This window comes from Phaenicophaeus curvirostris, chromosome 12 (genome assembly GCF_032191515.1).
Source record: "Phaenicophaeus curvirostris isolate KB17595 chromosome 12, BPBGC_Pcur_1.0, whole genome shotgun sequence".
Classification (NCBI taxonomy): domain Eukaryota; kingdom Metazoa; phylum Chordata; class Aves; order Cuculiformes; family Cuculidae; genus Phaenicophaeus; species Phaenicophaeus curvirostris.
This window is the reverse complement of record NC_091403.1, coordinates 10,465,573-10,486,548: the sequence shown is the minus strand read 5'-3', so window position 1 is coordinate 10,486,548 and position 20,976 is coordinate 10,465,573. Positions and strand designations below refer to the sequence as shown.

Here is a 20,976-nt window from a genome sequence, read left to right as displayed (position 1 = left end):
CTCCCACTAGATCAGGCTACCTGAGGCCCCATCCAACTTGGCCTTGAACATCTCCAGGGATGGGGCATCTACAACTTCCCTGGACAACCCGTTCCAGGGCCTCACTACTCTCACAGTGAAGAAATTCCTCCTTATGTCTAGTCTAAATTTTCCACTCTCCAGTTTATAGCCACTGCCCTTAGTCCTATCTCTACAAGCCTTTGTAAAGAGTTCCTCCGACTTCTTCTCGGTCTCTTCTTCCTGTCATTCAGCAAATCTTGTAGAGTCTCGAGCATCCCTCCCACATGCCAGCCATGCCATGTCACTAGCTGATAACCGTGACCCAGCTGGGAGTGTGTCTCCAAGTGACACCACCCTGCTTCCTCTCCTGCCATGTCCACTCATGTGTGGCAGTCATGGCAAGGCTTGGAGAATATAAAACAAAATAAGAAATAATCAACCCCCTTCAGTAGCCAAAAAGGTGACTCAATTCAGCCTCCAAGGATGAACTGTTGATGCACTGTGTGTTGGCACTATCAGTCTAGAGAAACAAATCTTCCTCTCCTCTCCACACTACGCGTAAGAGATGGACAATCCACACCTCCACACTGACAAGGACCTACAGATGGCACACACAGGCCCAGGACTGAGATGCAGAGACAACACTTGCTGAAAAGGAGTCAGAGTTCTGGCCACACAAACCCCAGTGAGCGTTTCCACCCCTAACCCCATGTACAGGTACATCCTCTGCTCTTTAGCTTCACAAATACATGCAAATTCCAATGTCCATAACAGTACAGAAGATATGACAATGCATGCACAGATAATTTTTTAACTCCGTATATAATTATCACTCCTTTTTTTCCTAGGATAAAGGCTAAACAGTCTGACTTTCCTCAAAGGAAGCTTCATAAAATCAACGAATAGGTTAAGGATACAAGGTCTTGCCAATAAGAATGCATACGCATTTTTCAGCTGCTGGCAAAATAATGTATATACACAGAAAGATTCAACCCACCACCTTAAACATTGCTTATCAGAAATGAATGAAGCACATTTGTCTCCCCTTTCAGTACATGTCTGAACATCTCCTCCAGTCGGTTACTTTAGCAAATACGACTCTTGACCACGTTCCAACTGTGACAATAGCAGCAAGAGACTTGAAAGGAGATGTCAGCTACCAACACTGTCATTTGTGACAGCCTCAAAGGCACAACTAAAAAGGTCATTCCCTGTCTTATTTGATGTGATGTAAATTGTATTTCAAAGTCCATCTACAAAGAGACTTCTGGAATACCGACTGATTTGAAATGGGGCTACCTGCAATGAGAAGATTAATGTGGAAGACTGTAATGCCTCCTGATGTAACCAATACTGTGAAGCATATGAATGTGGCAGTTTAATTTCTCTACTTCAGTGAGCAATAGATGCTCTAGCAACCACCCCATAGCCTCCCTGAGGGTAAGAAACTCAACTTGTGCAGCACCATCCTCAGGGAGAACTGCTGTCCCTCTGTGCAGCATGGACATGACATGTTCTTTCATTTCTCTACATGAAAATCTGAAAAAATTTCCAGTGCGCATTCCCAGAACTTTGGCCAGAAGCAGACGCTCTGATGAATCCACGACAAAAGCCACAGAATTATCCAGGTGGATGCACCATGGGAAAAGCCCACTCCGCAAACCTGACACACTCCTTGCAACAAGGACAAAAGGATGAAGAAATTAATTCTACTGACAAATTTTCAAACAATTTATCCCTTTACCTTTCTTTTGAACTTTCTCATCAAATTAAGATTTCACATCTTTGACCTTCCCTTAATGAACAACCACATCAACTATTCAAGGCATTTTTATATTTAAGAAAACACTTTTCTCCCCAAAGTCTCTTTTTTCTTCCCAACTGCATCTCATTCAATTCACAATTAAGGTGACTGCACAGGGAGCAAGTGATTTTGTCCTTCTTTATCTACGTGCATTAAGCAGTAATGAAACCCACTCTGCCACAGTGACAGAGAGCGTGAGCGACCACGCTACGGAATCACCCTCTCAGATGAAGGATTTTCTAGTGCAACGTCTAGAAAGGATATCTGCCCACACCCTCCCACAAAATGCTGGATCCTTAGCTGACTTTAATTAGGGCCAGGTCCATTTCCATCACTGCAGGACAAAATATGGGGTTTTCTATTCTAATTCACTACAAGTCATGTACTGCCCTGCCACTTTGCTGCTATTCTGGGCAAGTACCCACCTGGTCCCCATCAGAGTTTAAGAGCTGCGGTGGTGCCCAGCATTACTGCTTTGTATCTGGGATTGCACTAAGCTGCAGTTCCAATGCTGAGAGCTCCTGGGTTTTTTTTTTTAAGCTCCCTTGACTGGCTTGCTTTCTGTTTCAGGAGGCAGAGAGGAGCAGGTCAGCAGACTAGAAAGAAGTTCACAAATTGCTTTGGCAACTGTGTTTCCCTTCATTTTTTTACCAACTCTACAGGACTGTGGTGCATTTCTGGGGCTTTATAGTTTAAAAAAAAACCCCAAACCTTTCAAGTGGAACAAAGTCTCTCTAAAATGAGGAAAATGCCACAGATAATTAGAAGCTAGGGACTGAAATTTCAGGATACTGAGGGTTTTTTTTGATTTTTGTGGGGGACTAGAGGTATATAGCCCAAATCAGAGACCAACTGTAAATCCAACCGGATGTTAACCTGTTGCTTGACACTTGCAGAAAATGTCTCACCTCGTAGCTGTTGGAAGCAGGTCGTGCTGCTCTCCCCATCTAGCGGGTGCCGCAGGACCCCATTGCTTGGCTTGGGTCTCTCATAGTCCCTCTCAGGAAGCATGGCCTGCTCGCTCTCCCCGGTGTGCTCTGGTCGAGGAGGCAAGGACTGCGGGAACCCGAACATCGGCAGGGATGAGAAGAAGAGTAAGGCACCACACAACAGGAAGCCTCCCCACCATGCACCAATCCACCGAGGATCGTCTGGGGTGATGTCCAGCTTACCTGGAAGAGCACACACATATGTCAGTGGCCTAGCTGTCAAGTGAAGGACAAGAGCATTAATGATCCCATAGGCTGGAAGATGTTTGTTGGGGCCTCTGTTGGCTGGTGAGAAGCTCCTAGGCACAAGGTGGGGACTCACTGCGCTTCCCACATTGATATCATGTGAGCCACCAGTGCATAACAACCTCCAAGAAGTCCTCAGGACAAGCAACCCATCACCCTGTCTACCCAGATGGTATATCAAGTTTCTGCAGCACCCTGTAATCAGAACTTTTCTCCAGTCATTGGCTTTGTCATCTCTAGGGTGCTGCCATGTACTGGTGTCCCACGTGCTGGTACCAAGGTTTTGGACATAACTGTCCCAATGTGTCAAATGTGCACACATAGCTAACATACCTACTGGCACAAAGATCCGCACAGAGAAGCAGCAGCACAGACAAGGTCAATGCATCTCCACCAGCTTACCCTCTTCTACCAGGAGGCCAATGCCCCTTTTGGTTTGAATTTGCAGTCCTTTTCAGCAAAGGACAGTGAGGCTTTATGGGCAACTGTGACTGTGTAGAGGGTGAAACAGTCCTAAATATTGGAAAACAAACGGACCCACTGCATCAAATGGGCACAGAAAGAGCAGTCATCAGAAAATGAAGAAAAGCAGCATAAAAGACATGGATATATTGTAGGCCATCACTCAGCAGAGATAAGGGAAAAAAGAGTGCTGGATTCAGTTTGGGAGAATAAAAATAAACAACAGGAGAGAACAAACTGCTCCTGGCAGCTGCTTCATGCCACAGCCACTTGGCAAGCCAGTGGAGATGCCCAGTGCTGGAGCTGACTTGTGGGGAGATAAGAGTTTGCATGGCTGGAATAACAAGCTCCTTCATTCATGATGTCTGTCTGGTTACCGTCACTCTGAAAAGTCTGTCTCAAGCAAGGCAATCAAGTTGTCTCTCAAGCAGAGACAGAAGGAAACTCTTTTCTCCTTAGGGAAAACAACACATAGCTCTCAAATAGATATAAATTTTGAAAAAATAGTGTTCTGCAGGGACTGAATTCTTCTGCTGTTCTTTCTTCCTGCCTGAAGTGAATTTTTTTCAGGCTCTTGGGAAACAAACACAGCCACGTGAAGAAACACAAAACCCAAGGTCTTCTTCATATCCCATTCCTAAAATAAGTCCTGTACCGAGGGCAGCGTGTCCGTGTGCCCTGGCATCCCACACCTCTTGCCTGAAATGAGGAGTAGGACAGGGCTCAAGCCTCTGGAGCTCAGTCTTCTCATGCCACCCTGAGCTGCAAGGCAGAGACAGCTGCAACATGGAAACTTTTTCTCATACAAAAATAGTCAGAGGCCATGTGTGCCCCAGCATTTGCATGACAGTGATGGACCATGGCCAAAGCCAGCTGGACCTGCAGCTGGAAAGTGCTATACCCTTCCTATAAGCTGCTAAGTCACAGCCCCACCAGGCTTCATCGTTCTCCTCTGTGGCTCTGTATTTGTCTTTGATAGTACCAGATGTAGATATCCAGAAAATACACAAGAAGAAAGGCAACATATTCCTGACGTTATTCTTGCAATTTGTGTCTCAGAGGCTTTCTAAGCCAGGTTTGGCGTCATGTTCATTCTTTTCTTCTAGAAACTCATCCAATTAATTGTGAAGCCATTTGTAAACTTTCCACACCCCACAATGAGGAGTTCCACAGCTTCACCTACTGGGAGAAGAAATATCTTCTTTTGCACATTCAAATCTGGAATAAATCATACTTAATAGTCAAGGATTCAAACAAGCTCCTCTGCCTAGAGGACCAAGCAAGTATTTGACATAACTTTGCTAAAGCCAAGAAATAAAAAGGGGCTATGTGGTGTTTGACTAAGCTGCAGTTAGAAGTCTTAGGCATCAAGAAAGATACTTCTTTACCACTCATTTGACGTAATTTAGATAATTTTATGATTCTTCAGCTGCCACATAAGACCAAGAAAGTGCAGTAGCCCTTATCCAGATTTGCACAATTCTGTTCTGAGTCCTGCAAAGTTCAACTCCATCCTGTGAAGAGGTATTTGCAACAACACAGAACTGAAAAGCACATTCAAAGGGAGAAACACCCCTGCAGCAGGATAAAAGCCTGTGGGATCAGAAAAAAGCTAAAAACTATGGAAAAAGAATCTGAGCAACTGAGGGAAAAGAATGAAACGTCAGATTTGCAGTCCATAGCCGAAGGGCTCGGGAGAAACAGAGAACAGCCTGTTACACACTGTCCTCTAGCGGCAAAGAGCGCACAGTGCAGGTAGAAATAGAATTTGCAGATACGTTTCTTAATGAACAAGAAGACAACCTGCAAGCAATTTGCTTTAACCCAAGTGCAGAGTCCAGGTGAACAATATTCAGCACTACTTTTGGAAAAAAGCAATAAGGCAGTAGGAATGAGCCTGTCCAACGTGACAGGGTCAATCACATAAGGTGCCAAACATGAGCGTGTCTCCATCAGACAGCCTGGGCAGCCCTCCCAGGTCTCAGAGAAGGCTGCTCTGGATATAGTAGCCCTGGCAAGGGGACTGAGTTGACAACTTCTGAATCCCAGTCATAAAACCCCTCTAAAAGTGACAACCATACATGCAAGAGGCACTCAAGATGGAATGAGAAGTAGCTACCAGCTTATGAGTATCAACATTTTTGTCCTGCTGATACAACATTAACACACTTGATTTGAAACCAAACCCAGCTCTCCTTACTTGTGTCAATGAAGACAGCATCCACGTAGATTTTGGTACAAAAAGAGCCCAAGATAAATCCACAGGCTGGTCCAAATACCAGCATCGTAAACAGGATCCCTACAAGGAGAAAGAAGAGAGAAAATTAATATTAGGCTCAGGTTATTCATTGGAGGTGGTTCTGCCTGTCTCCTGCAAGATGCCGTTGCCCTACTCATTTCAAATAGATAGGGATGTGTCTGTACGTCAAATGCTTCAGGCAAAAGAGCACCCTAAATGTGTTTTGCTTTTTCATATCTCTACAGGAAAAGGAATAGATGGAGCTGTGATAATGCTGAAGGATTTCTATTGAGCTGAGAAGACAGTGTGGATGTACACTGTGTTTTGGTTGGCTGGCTACTCTAAAAGATGTCTTTCTCAAAAGCACAGGGTAAAGTCGACCTGCCTGATCCACACAGGGAAGTCTACCTTTGTCATCTCCATCTAAATTCCTGGTAGACAGAGATATCTGCAGAATTTCGGGCCCACAAATCTATACAATGCAGAGATGTCAGTCTGCTGGATAAAGTCCTTTGATAGAGGCGAAGCCCTTCTCCCCACTGTACCCACATAGCAAGTATTTCCCAAGGCACACAGCTCTTCCAACTCCTCATAACTGTTCGCTCCTCCTGCAAAACCTACATGCAATTGCCAGTGTAATGACAGGCAAACAGCTATTGTTTGCAAATTACTTATTTGCTTCAATACAATATTTCAAAGCATTTATTTTCACTCCCATTTTGGCCCTGAAACAGGAGCACTACAGGCACACCGCCAACTCTCAATTATCCAGGGCAGAAAGACAGTGGGACACAAGGATAATCCAGAAAAAGAAGCAGTAAAGATAACACAAAACGTTTGTAACAAATAGACAATAGGAACATATTTGGTACCTTCATGTTTAGGATGGGAAAACAAGTCCCCAAGGACCCTTGTAAATAGCTTTCCAAAGGAAACATAGGCAGGTCTGAGCAGCATAGAGCAGACCAAACACCTGCTCATTCACTCTGGGGCCAAGTGCTGCTGATGGACTCATGTGCAGTGCGAGGGAAGGGACCCTCACCCAAGGATGTGCTGGGCTGTGCTGGCACCAGTCTTGGTGTCACTGCTCTTTGGAAACATCCTGTGAAGAAGCTTATTCGCATCTGGATGCTTTTCTCACTCTCCTTCAGCAGTGGGGTATAGCCCACATCTCTTGCCAAATCGCTCTAAGGGTGCTGCCTGGCATCTCGGTGCATTCATAATGCACTTCAACACAGCTATCTCCGTCTGCAAGTTCCTAAACTAGAAACTTTCATTTTCTTAGTTATTTCTCTGTGCATTTCTCAGGAGTCAGAGAAATGACAAGACCTGCAACATATTCCCATGAGACCACCAGCCCTATGCAAGGCAAAACACACCTGCCGATGACAGCTTAGCCAAGCAGAATAAGCTGGTATGGTCAGAAATAACTCCACCTTCATTTTTAAAATGCAGAGCACAAACTAATTCTTCCAGGTTTGTGGCACCGTGACTTGGCTGGATTAATAAGTAGGCACAAAGCAACAGCATCTTCAGCCAGCCACTTGTGCAGAAACCCAGTACACTAATGCCTTTACAGCTATCACCTTCAGAAATAAGAGGCAGAAACAAAGGTGTTGGGAAGAAAAAAAAGTGTCAGGTTGTATGAGCCACTGTAAGAAGTCACCACTGTCAGAAGATTAGCAGAAGCTGCCATCCTTTGTCCCATCTCAACTAAGCTCAAAGTTACAGCAACAGCACCATGTTGCAGCCATGCTGCCAGCTTAAATTAGTCCTCAGGGTCTCTGCCCATATGCCCACATCAGCAGTGGAGCAAGCTGTATCCCCTTCCACAGTCACTTTGTCCCCAGGCACTGCATTTGGGCTCCATGATCTACCAGTAAGTTGGGGAATTTGTGCTCTTCCATCAACAAAGCTGCTTAGGAGGCCTGTGCCTTGCTCTATAAAGCTGCACATGGGAGATCCCAGTCCCTGGTTATCTGCAGAAGCACTTCATGAGACGTGAAATTAGGGAAGAGACAGATCAAGAGAGCAAGAAGGGATTTCTTTTCCCAACACACACAGCACCATCTCCCTCTGTCCCATCCCCAACACCTGCCCTTCTTGGCTCTATGAAATATCTAGTGGCATTTTATAAAATATCTAGATTACAATATTTTTGGTCACTAGATGGCATCAGTGTTTGTCATTCATCCTATAAATACAACGTGGAGCAGGTTGGGTGAGGTTGAAGCTCAACAGGCTCTCCAAACATGATGGTGTTAGAGGTGGTGGTGGGGTAAGTGTGTGTCCTACGGCCCCTGGGAAGATTGCACTGATGGCACGGTGCCATCTTCACCCAGGTATCAGCCACACATGTAATCAGGCTGCACCCTTTGGCTGTCTGCATGCAGGAAATCACAGACTTTTAGAACAAACTGCTCTAAAACTGTTGAATTTTCAGTCTAGAGTTGAAATACACAGCCTCTACCAGAGGACTGGCCAGTGCTGTGACTCTGATGAACAATCCAGCAATCAAATATCAGGTTTATTTTTGATAACTTTCTATGAATTATGAAATTCTATGTAATTCTAGTCAAGCACACATGTATACAGTGTGTCGTGCTCCCAGGAGATGTGCCTGGAGCAGTGACAAACAGAGCTCATGGTTCAGGTGAAGAGCTTTTGGATTTCAGCAGGACTCGACATTGTTCTACTTTTACTTCCCTACCCTATAAGAGGTAAGGAGAAGGAAAACTCAGGAAGACCTGAGCATCTTCTCTTTCCCAGTCCTGGATCCTCAGCCCAGACCCTTGTACCCACTACCACAGAGGGCACCAGCAGAAAAACCCGCTCCTCTAGAGATGCCTGAGGTTTCACATCCACAGGACGACCCTCTCTGATGGAAAGTTGCTGCAGGCACCAAAGCACTCCAGGCTGCGGCAGGTTCCTACAGGCATCAAGGAGCCAAGGGGGCCGCTGAATTGCTGTGCCATTGCCCTGATGGGACTTGTGTATGCCAGCAAAAAGGTCTGCATGGCCAACTTAGAGCACCCACAACCCAGGAGAGGGCAGCTCTAGGCACTGCAGGGTTGGTTTAAGTAAGACCTGGAGGACAGGATACGTCAGGCATGACCTGCTCTCCACAGGCAGCAGATACCTGCAATCATTTCTCCCCACCCTCTTGCTAGTTAATGATTTTCTGTAAGTGTAGAACAGCTCTGGACAACAGGGAACACACCAAAATTGTCATTTGGTGCTGATGCAGGCTCACATAGCTAAACATGGAGAGAGGTAAGGACCAATTCTAACTCTCTAGGTGACACCTTTTGATATATTAGTGTTGGGTTGAAGAGGGACAAAAGATTGTCCTGTGATGACCTCCAAACCACAGGCACAGTTGCCAGACAAAACCACAGAACTCAAGTGCGTTTCATGGAGCAACGGGTGAGACAAAGAATAATAAAAAAAATTATTCTTCACCAAAAAAAACCCCCAGGGAGTATTTTCTGCTTTTTCCAAAGTAGAAGAGAACAGGGACCTTTGGCTAGTGGTCCATCAGCAGGAGGGAGATGCTTATAGACACAGCTCAAAAGCAAATGTCAGAAAGCTGCGGGTAGTGCAGGTACATGCACCGGCACCTGAGACAGGTGAATGCTGCCCCTTGGCTCTCTGAGCATCGCATGGTAAATCACCACTGCAGAAACTGACTGTGTCCTCAGTTATTAAAACAGCACATTTTGCCTGGCGTCTACTGCAAGCGGGAAGGCATAATCTGCTCTACAGGGTCCTCGCTAGAGGGCAATGTGGGACAGAGCATCCACTGAACAGGGAAACCAGTATCTGAGATCTTACAATAAGGTATTAAATTATTATTCACCTTTAGGCTAGCTTAAGAAACCCTCATGTTAATTGTGTTTTTACTTTTTTCTATAGTTTGTCCTAAAATCAAGAAAACAACTGAATCATTCCATGCCCTTTTTGTTATCTTTTTTCAAGACTGATAAAATCCTACGATTGCAGTAATAGTACCTTACACTTTATCTCACAAGTCATGCATACAGTGATGGATAGTTTAGGGTCTGTACAGAGCTGGACCACACTCAAAGATCAATGGAGCACACTGCTGGGCACAAGAATAAGGCTATCAGGCAATTGGGATAGAGCCTGTGGTTGAACATTTATGTGGAATTGAGGGCTCAACGGGAAATTACCCAAGTTAAAATTAGCTTAAGACATCCTTCCTCTTTCGAGAAATTCTGCATGATTGCTGTACACCCCCGTTATTAGGAAAACACTTCCCACATCATCCACCTAGCCATGCAACCAGGAAGCTGTTCATTAGTAGAGAAAGTGGTCTAGCAAAACCCCTTTTCTTGGTTCTGGGGGTGCTGCTAAGGATAAAGAGGTGCTAAACTTGGGGCTAGCTTTCAACACCACTTCCTAGGTCTTTTCTCATGCTTCCCTCTTTTATATCAGCCTTATTTGATAGAGCCAGAGAACACTAATATCAAAGCAAAGAGATAAAGGTCTAATCCAGGTTCCATCAGCCTCTTGCAAAACTCCCACTGATGTCAACAAAACCAGCGATCAGTATATGATACTGCAGCCTCATTCTCAGCTTAACATTAGTTTCTACCCCTCAGAGCAGCACATTACTAATTATGCTCCTTGAGGATACTGCCCTGGACCAAGGAAGAACACGTCTTGTCCCCTATGTTAGCTTTACACAGAAGAGTGGAAATTAGGATGAAAACCATTTCTCCCTTCTGCATTTTGCTGGTATTTTTATTATTAATTTTTGAGTTATTTTTTAAATTTTTATGAGATTATGGCAATTCTCAGAAATACTCAAGAGATGCGAATTAAAAACCAAAATGACCTTGCTTTGGGACATTTTGTTTGATAACTCAAAAGTATTTCATTTCCATTTGGGCCCTTTTAAAGCACATATTTTGAAAATAGCTAATAATTTTCAGCTTTCCTGCTTTATTCGCTTCACCAGTCTCCCTGCCTCCCACAAAGGCAGAAAAAAACCCAGAAAGAAGCAAGCCAGGCTGGACTGAGAAATCGGAAATATCTTCCTCCTCATCTTTTCAAATGGAAGCATTTCCCAAGTCTTACTTTGTCCTGTCAACTAGCAGACATTTTCCAGGGGCTGAGGAAAGGGCTGGGACAGAGGGACTATTAGATCTGACACTTTGTGATGGGATTTTATCACTAGGAAGGCCTAGGACTGATAATGCCATTTTCCACTAGAGCAATGGGAAGGGGCAGCAGCAGGTACCACTGCATCTGTGGAGAGACCGTGGCACAGAGACGCTCAGTCAGTCACATAAAGTATACAAGAAACAAGTTGCAAAGACAGGGATAAAGGATGTCAATATTTCAGTAACAAAGAGCCGTCCCTTGGCAAACCAAGTTGCTTTCCAGCAGCAACAGGATCCTGAAACACAAGCAAACTTACGTTGTCTGCAGCATGAAAGGGGCAAAGCATCAACTTGACCTCTGTGATGAATTAACTGGGGACAGTAACTCCCAGCAGTAATAAGACATCGAGGAAGATGCATCAAGGGTTGTCAGCCTCAGCAAGGTACAGCAAGGAGGGATCTCAGGTACAGCTCACTAGGGAATAAGAGCAGCTTCAATGCAGTTATGGGCTGAGAAAAAAAAAATGCAGGCAGCTAAAGGACACCAAGACACTTTGATTCAAAGCCGCAGCCTCTGACACAAGGAAATTTGTTTTGGAGACGTCCCGCAAGTGCCAGGTGAAAGTGAGCCAGGCAGGTGAGACAGCACGCAAAAATATCAGAGCAGGAGCCATTCCTCTTACTGAAGCCACACACGTCTCCCATCACATCCCCATTTCTACTTCCCAACCCCTTTCCGATACAGCACTTCCCACGTCTGTCCTCTTCTAACTACAGGCCTTGCTACTTTAAATGACAGCCTGAAGTAAAATGGTCAGGAGTTGGGGTTTTGTTTTGCATTATGAAGGGACTAAGGCACTTTGTAAGGGGATTCAGTGAAAAATTGTAGGAATGTCAGAAGTACCCTATAATATGGAGAAATAAGAAAATTAAAAAGTCATGTTAAGCTGTCATCTTGTCCTTATACTCCTCTTAAGTCCTGAAATGAAGCATTACCAGCATCTGCCATTTATTTTGCCCAGTAACAGACTATGCATTAATGTACAACAGCAAGATATCTATTTGTCACTCACTCCTCACAATGTTTATATACAACTCAAGGCCTGCTTCAGGAACATACCTGAATCAAGCTATTTAGCTTCAAAGGAACTGCCCTAGGAACACAGACGGTACTAAACCAAAGCTTCTGTCCTCATCTGCCTCAATATCAAACTGGTCCAAACATCAAATCTTCCAGTCAGAAGTCAGTGCCACTTCCAGGTTACCAGCACAGCAACTTTATGCTTCTTTATGCCTTTGCTCTGTGTGCTGGGTGCCACATGTCTAATGTTCAACTTATAGTGCAGTTTTTGGAGACACATAATTCAGCAAGCATCTCAGCTTGGTACTCAAGAGTCCACCTAGCACTGCAGACCCATGCAGCAGCTCCACACAGGCATTCTGCTGCCAGGACTGAAAGGTTATTCTTGTTTGTGCTAGCTGGTTTAAAGTTTACCTTAAGCACATCTTCCTGAGCCGCAGTCACCAGTGCAAACACACCCTGAGCCCAAGCCCTGACCTTACCAAGCAGCAGACTGAGATATGACTGAGAAGTACTCGCTTCAGATAGCTGGGGAAGAGTTAAAAAAGGTTGGGAGGTTACACTGAGAAATGTCAATGCTTCCCCAGTGTTCCCAACTCAGGTCACCCTTCTAGGACAGTCCTGGGCAAACCCCTGGTGTAGCAGTGGATCCCGTTTTATTTAGCCATGGAGATGTGGCTGATACCTGCTGGGCTTATGGTCTCCTTGAGCCAGCCTGCTCCTGCCTTGGCATTTCATAAAATTAGGATGTAGGAGACTGTGCACTGAGCTTCTAAGGAGCAGCCTACTTCCAGCAAGGCACGTGGCCAAAGCAATGCCTCTTCCCCATCTCATGACCCCAAGGGACAGCTTTGGTGGGTAAAGAGATGATCAGTTTTGAAGATTTGGGAAACTCTTTCTGCAGCAAAGCTAATGTAATCATTGCATCGAGGAACTACATCCCCATAGAGGAATGGATTGGGAAGCAAAACGTGATCTCTGTCAAGGATGACAGCAACCAGGTGCTTCAGCAATTATCATATAACGAATGCACGGGGTATGTGGAGGAGGGCAGAGCATATACATGTGCTGCCATAGCCCTGGGGATGCTGCTGTGGACATGGGAGAGCATCCTACTGGGATGTCATCCCCAGCACCCTCCCTGCTGCACGAGTGAGCTCTTTCTAAAAGCACAAAGGGAACTGGCTTTGCAGAGCACAAGATAATCTCAAAACCCTGCTTGTCCCACATTTCCCGCTGCGTCGAAGGCTGATGTGAAGGGATTACTGGAATATCATAATTCCTGTGCTCTGCGACCTGCCCTTAAAGAAACACCAGCCCAGCACAGCTCACGGGAATCAGAGGTGCAATGGTGAAGACTGGAGATGCTGTATTCTCCTGCATGCAAGGTACTGGCCCTCAAGGGCTTGGGATAAGAGCTTCTGCACTCACACTAGGTGGGGCACACCCTGTCACTTCAGTGGGCTTTCTCTGATCTCTATGAGCTGATGTAACCTTGAAAATGCACAGTAAGGGTAGGGGAAGGCTGTTTCCTAGCCAGATGGCTTCTTCCCGCAGCAAAACCTGCTGGAGTCATCTGGCACTGCCCATCCTCCCAAGCAGACCGTGTCCATGAGCCATCCCGTTCCCACGTGGGTGCAGGGATGCCCACATTCCTGCAGAGCCCAGCAACAACGCTCAGCCCCGGTCTCTCCTTCCCAGCTTTCCTGGAGACAGTTATCCTCATTTACCATTGAAAGACATAATTTTTCCCTGCTGCTCAGCTCCTTGTCTACGCAAGCAGCTGCCCAATATCACCTCCCGCTCCCTTATTGCTCCTGCTTGTTTGCACTGCTGCAGTTGACTGTAGGGAACTTGAATAGGTGATGTTGGACCAACGGCATGTTTTGATTTGTTCTGCTTCCTTGGTGCAACCACTGAAGCGAAGGGAATGTTAAAACAATCCTGACAGATGTTTCCAAGTGCCTGCAGCTGTTGACTAATGAGAAGCAACTTTGGGATAATTCACTTTAATGTTTAGTCTTTGCTCTGATGGGGATCAAAGTGGTTCCAGCCCTGTGTTGGTATGAGATGAAGTGGGGAGGGAGGAAAAGGTCAGGGGGTTCTGCCATCTGTACAGTAGCGCATATATATATCATTTATTAGTTTTGCCTCCAGCCTTCAGGAGCTCAAAAAAGTAAACCACTCAGATGAGGACAACTATTTAGGGTTGCTCAAGTGATGCCAGACATTGGGAAGGATGTCTTGGCACTCCTGAGTTCAGTGAGAGACTGAATTCCTTGTTCAGCCATGGCCTTCCCAAGGATCATTCGCTGCATCTCATAATTTTTTCAACTTTTAACAAAGGCTATCCCTCCTTATGAATTGTTGCAAGATGCACTAATGTTACGCAGTGCTGTAGTGACACAAATGTATTTCAATGACACAAAATGTGTTAGAAGAAACATCTGAAATTTGGTTCTGAGCTCTTCTCATTGAGTCCAACAGCTCATTGCTTTCATTTGCGTGTGTGATACACAGCACCTGTAAAAACAGTAGACACTGCTGTCCTGAGATGTCCTATTTCTCACTGTCTGACCTGCAGCTGCTTTTGGCCAGTGAAACAGCTCCAGCAAGCAGCAAGCCTGCAAAGTAGAAGTGTTGGATTGAGTCTTATTTCTCCCATTTCCGTGGGACCATTTGTCATGAGACCCCCACAGAGGAGTTCAATATTTGATGGCCCTGCCTCTAGCCAGTGAAATAAATTATCGAGTTTGAAATCAGGCTGCCTTGTATATCTCCTGTTAGCTTCTTCCCCTCTTCTCCTATCAAATCTTTCCATCAATCTACCAAATAATTTTTTGCAGCCTGTAAAATCAGCTCCTGCTTCATGAAAATTTATTTTTTTTAATGCAAGCTACTCACCACTGTATGAAAATGTTGCAGGACAACTTATTTACCCCTGTGTTTAATAAGACTTAAAGGCTGTATCTAAAGCTGGGGGTGTGGGGTTCATTTGCTTATCAAGAGACGGGGAAAAAAATGCACCTGTGCTACAAATGTACGAAACTTTTAATGCGATTCTTCCAGGGCTGGACAGAGAGCTCATGGCAGTTGCCTTCCTCCTGTGTGCTGAAAAAGGCTATTTCAATTTCTTAATAGCACAGTGCTTTGTTCTGGTCAGTACTTGTCATTCAGATATCAGTCCCTAAAAAGGCCGGTAAGACTTGAAGGTATGTTCATGGAGGTTTCTCCCCAGACTACCAGTGTCCCTTTAAATATTGATTTCCATCAGAATTCAGGATTTCTCCAAGGAAATGTCTGCTGCCTTTGAGATGACATCTGATTCCTACAAGCAGATATTTTGCCCGGTGAATTACCCTGCATTTTCAATTATTACCAAGCTTTAAGTTTGTTTTATCAGCAAATCCCTGTCCCCAACACTATCAAGGCTACATTTGAAAGGATCAATGTTATACTAACGACTGACAGTCCCAGGGGATCCTGATGCACACACATAATGTTTGCTGAGCAGCACAAAAAGTGGCTGGACTTTTGCCTTAGGAGCACAAGATCAGCATCCAGCCCTGAATTTCCCAGAATGCCCAGGTGTACTTCTGACAGCAAAACCCACACCCATTAGCTGGTTTGTGCCCTCGTTCCAATAAGCACAGAAATAAAGAAAACACAAGCCAAAAAGCCCAACCCAAAATCAACCAAAAACCCATCCCAGACCCCTTTTTGTATTGGCCTTTACGTCACTGCTTTCCCCAGGTGCTGAGACAGGACCATCAAGAAGATTCAGAGGAACAAATCATACCATGACAAAAGCTCCACGGCCCTCACAAGCTCCGCAAGGTAAACTATGGGGATGCTCCTGCTACAAAAGTCTTGGGATTACTTTGGTCCCACCAGTTGGCACTGGAAGCAAACTGTTTCCCCATCCAGAAGTTTTCTTCCTTAGCATCCCAGTGCCCTTTGAGGCGGTGGAGGAACTCCTTGCTGCATTTCTCTCCTTACTGATGGGAAGCTGGAGAAGAAATTTGCTTATGCTAATCAATCCTTGGCAGCAGTCATACTAGACACTAATCCGCTAGCAATCTCCATCAGTCTCTGCATATTTAACTAAAGCAGCGAACACTCGTCGAGGATTATGAACGCAGTGGTATTGTTGTAGCAGTGTTTTCCTACTTAAGCTGCAATCACTCTGACGCCCTGTCTCCTAATATTTACATGCAGTCTACATATAAACAACGTACAGAATCACAACAATACATGCAGGCATCCAGGTCAGACACTTTGCCTACAAAAATACATGCACTGCGTAGTGATTTAATAGATTTCCCTGCACCACACAATGCTGCCTCCATTATTGTCTGCCAAAACACTTATGTTCATGGTGTCTATTTATATAAAGCAGCATCCTTGAAGGTATATATATTGCTTAATGCTCATAAAAGATATCCCTTCCTCCAGAGGATTTATAGGTATAATAATTTGGACACACATTGCAAATCATGAGAGACAGGGAACTGGGCTGAACAAGCTTCTTGAAAAATGATTTCATAGTTCAGTTTTCCATCACCTTCTTTAAAAGCAAACAAACAAAACCAAAATCCCATGCCCTGTCCAGTCAAGTGTATCACAAAAAGCCAATGGCAAGCTCCTCCTACCCCGCTGATTCACATTCTTGTTCCGGAAATTTGCTTGTTAACACATCAGAAGAAGCCAACTCGGTCCAAGAAGCAGGTGTAAGAATGTACCTAACTATAGTGCGCAAATTGAGGGCAGGCTCTATACATGCTGATGTATGAGCCTACGAGACATGGATTCCACACCAGCTGTAGCTGTGGGCTTGAACAAGTGATTTCCACCTTTCAAGAAAATTTTCTTTGCTATTTACCTTGGGACACAGCTACCAAAGAAACCCTGAACAGAAAAAAATGTATGCTTAAATGCCAAGTACACTTTTTGGAAGTGTTCAGGTCACATGCCTTTGAGATGGGTTCATCTCCTCCCAGCTGTTAAACACAAACACCTGTTCTACCAAATCTGTGTCATTGCTTTAACTAAAGACAGTCAGATTTCCTTGTGTTATTTCCCAGGAATTGTGCCAACAATAGGTTAGTATGGAAATGCACTTTAGGGCATTATGACAATTTTCCTCTGAGTTTGCTGACCAGTATCTCATTCAACACTGTGGGTTTTGATCTTACAGAGGATATAAAGGATAGGGGTACATTAGGCAACTGCACAATGTCCTTCTCATCTCTCCTCTATTGGGCAAGCTGTCTACCCCACCTGTGAGCACAACCTACATTTGTTAAATGGGGACACAAGCCCCTTCTGAGGGTCTTGTGCATTTTTGTCTCCATCACTTGATTTCTGTAACAGCCAGCACCTCCCATCCTCCTTGTGCATTAGAATGCACTAGGAAAAAAACCCCAACAGATCATATCGCTGAAAGTACAATGAGCTATTCACACATACAAGCCAAATCTCAAAGCTTGAAAAATTTGAATTTCAGCATTTTATTAATTTGCAGGTTGGTACAACACCACCTTCCTTATTTATTTATTTAGCTGTACACTGAGTTCAGCACAGCTGTAACACGTTTATTTGAGGATAAGGCTGCCAAGATTGCCTCCTTCTCACTTTAACCTCAGCCTTGGGGGTATCCCTTCCCATCCCACACACCTTAAATGCGGAGTCCCTTTTCTAACTGACATTTTGTGTCAATATGGACAGCTTGATGCTTTTCTAAGCAACGATGCAGTTAGGAAGAAAAGTTCATCTCTTTCCTCCCCACTTGGCCTCCTCCATGCCAGCCTCCCTGTACGAAAGGCTCTTCCATGCAGATCTCCGCACTCCTCCTTCCCATCTCTCACTTGACAGCAGCAAAAGATCACTGCTGCAATCCCAGTCCTTATAATACCTCTAATTTAGCATTTGCCATTTTTTCCTTATACCAAAATCACTTGGGATTTCAAGACCTCTCAACCAAGCATCAGCCAGAGAAGGTATTTTCCAAGATCAGAGGACATAGATTCATTCAGTCTGGTATGGTGCTGCATCCCCTGCCAGCTTGCAGCTGTCCCCACATCCCTTTCTCCCCCTGGCTGATCGAGCTGTTGCACACATACAAGTGTAGTTTTCCAACCCAAATGCAGTACCTGCCATAGAGTCCAGCTCTCCAAAATATAGGTGGAAGGTTCCTGTTTCTGCTGTTCAGACATTCCTGTGTTACGGAAAACCTCCCATTGTCCTGCAGTCCCCATCACTCCTGCTCCAGGGCTGCCAGCTCAGTCAACAGCTCCCTGAGAATTTTAGCTATTTTTTTCTCCTTTGTTTCATGTTTTTTTTTTGATTTTTTTTAAAGTCTGAGAGGAAAAATTCAGGACAATTAAAGGTCAACGTGGTTTGCTCCTCTGCAAAGGAAAGCAGGAAGAGAGTGAACAAAAAGCAACAGCTCCCCAAGAGCTGCCTGGACAACTCCTTGCCCTCCCAAAAGCCACCATCAAAACTCTCACTCTTAGCAAGATCAGTTTTCACACCTTTTGTGATTTCTCTTCAAATCTCCCCTTGCCTGATTGCTGCTCAGGTTGAGACTACACTGCACTGTGCAGTGTGACTCATGGGCAATTAGTACTGGGTAAGCCCATCCTAAATTCCTGAAGCAAGGAGGCCTGGGAATCACCAATGACGTCAGCCAAGTTGCTGGGAACCTAATGCTGATAACTTATCTGTATCAACCATTTAGGCAAGCGCTGTGCTTTCCTCTGCAGAATAGATTTAATCTAGTCTAAAAATGGCCGAGCTATTAGGAAAAAAAGGAAATTGAAAACAAAACTTCTGTTGTTTCAGCTCCTTGCACTGCAAATGCCATTAGGAAAAAACCACTTGCTTTTGACAATAGTAATTCTTTGCACTGACCCAAATCTCATTGAAGTTTATGGAAACTCTTCCACTGACCTCAACTGGTTTTGTATCAAACCCACCACTGTCGTCTTATGGAGGACGGCCAGTTAGGGTGCTAGCCTGGGACCTGCCAGACATTTACTAGTGAGCAACCATGGCTTGTCACTTGGATCCTTGCACCTCTTTCTACGTATCTCATCCCTTCGAGGTCTCTCACTGCAGGGGCTGCTCAACCCTTGGCCATGCACAGGCTGGAGCTCCACATGATTTGTTGGGATAGGGTCAAGAGTATGCTGAGATCTCCCGATACAACCCGTGGGAATTGCTGGGGGCAATGTGAGGCTGTGGCTTCCAGCGTGCTTTGCTTCATGGCAATCCTACTTTTCAACACGCTCTATGCAAACTTCTCAGCAAGAGAAATTTGGGAAGTTCTAATTTATAGGTGGGATAGCAGTACATTCCCACAGAACATTTCAGAGCAGGCAGCGGAGTTTGCCCAGTGTGACAGCCCCTTCCAAATATCCCCCCCACTCACCCCATGTGGTGAAGTCTGAGGGATGCCAGATGCTAGTCTGGGGGATGGGGAGGCTGGCTGGATGCAGGATAATCCTCCAATCTAAGATTACTTCCAATATAATTTCTAGCAGTCGGTTGCATTATAAGCACAAGCCCAAGAGGCTGGATCCAAGAGGACTATGTTCCTGATAGAGTATCATTCAGCATTTCATCCCTAGCACCCAGTCTTCCCCCTACTTCCCAAAATTACAGGCCACATGGATGTCTTCCTGAGGTTTCCTACAAAGCTGGAAGCCATGGGGTGCTGCCAGCCGCTCCAGTGCTGCTTTCATATAAATATTTTCCTTTGTGCCAAGGAGGTTCCTGTCCCTGAAGAGTTTCTTTCTCCCCTGGGGAGAGAACAGCTGCTGCTATCATTATGGGCTTGTCTCCCTTAATTAAGTATCCACAACCACAGCGGAAAGATGAAAACAAAGCCCTTTTCCAGTCCTCCAAGAGAGGATGGAGGCTCTGGAATAAGACATCAATTCCCTTCCATGGTAGACCTTAGACTGTCTTTTAAGTTAGGTAGAGAATCAAAAGCATCCAAATATCCCACTTAAAATAAACACACCAGAATGGCCCAGTTAAAGGTGTTCAGTGGGAGGAAGCCCTTGACAGATGGAAGCAACCCTAGTGGGTCAAGTTGGATGAAAAAAGAAGGTACATGATGGCCTCTTGTTCCTGAAGCAGAGCCTCCAAAACTCTTTCTGCACACCTCTTCACAAGCGTGCAGAGACCTTTCAGGAGCAGGTGTGGCTCTGCAATGTCAGTCTCCTGGGAGTAATGGCTTAATGATAAAAACCAAGTTTCCACTTTGTTCAGAGACGTCTTCGCTGGATTTGCTACTTTTTGATGGGATTCATGCTTTCAAGAGGGTGGAAGTTCAAGTTTTTGTTGTTGCTGTTTGTTGGGCATTTTCTTTTTTTTTTTCAAATTTTGATGTTTAAATCAATACAAGCCCCTTACATTTCCATACTCTTGGCTTCAAGCTGCTTCTCTTTGTAAGCAACCCATCATGACAGTTACACAAAGAAGGAGCAGCAGTCAACCAAGTAATTGCAACTGTCTCAGAGCAGTATTCCTGAAAGTCACCCTGGTACTGTCACCACTGGTCCCTGCCTGCCTCCAGCGCGACTCTCTTCATGAATTTATGAAGACTCTCTCATTTCTCAGATTGTTTATTACCCTGCTTCCAGGAATCACCTCCTGGAAGAAGTTAACCCCTTAAGACTACGTAGGTAAGGGCTCAGAATGTGACATGAGTTTCAGACAACAGGACTATTCTGGCTCGACCTGAGCTGAATTAAGAGAATTTATAGAGCTTGTTACCCCACCTATATGCTGCAAGTCCTGCCAGCCATACTGCCAGTGCTGGCAGTTCCAAGTCCAGTCTTGCAAAGCAATTCAAATTAATATACTCATACTTTTAAAATAAACCAGCTGAAAGAACTGTTACAGGAAGGAATCCTACAGAGCACATGACAGGAGGCTAGAAACAGCAATTTCCAAACCAACAGAGCAGCATGCTTCTTCCATCACCATTTTATACGGTTTATCTTTATTGCAAAGTC

General features: G+C 44.9%; 1 protein-coding gene across 2 annotated transcripts in view; it reads right to left on the bottom strand.

Moving 5' to 3' along the window:
* The window catches only part of SLCO3A1 (solute carrier organic anion transporter family member 3A1), a 171,701-nt gene that overhangs the window by 30,108 nt on the left and 120,617 nt on the right, over nucleotides 1-20,976 (bottom strand). For both annotated transcript variants that reach the window (XM_069866543.1, XM_069866542.1), the window contains exons 3-4: nucleotides 5,702-5,800; nucleotides 2,713-2,976 (exon numbers count right to left, since the gene is read on the bottom strand). In XM_069866543.1, coding sequence (XP_069722644.1) covers nucleotides 2,713-2,976; nucleotides 5,702-5,800 — 363 coding nt within the window. The remainder of the gene's footprint in view (nucleotides 1-2,712; nucleotides 2,977-5,701; nucleotides 5,801-20,976) is intronic.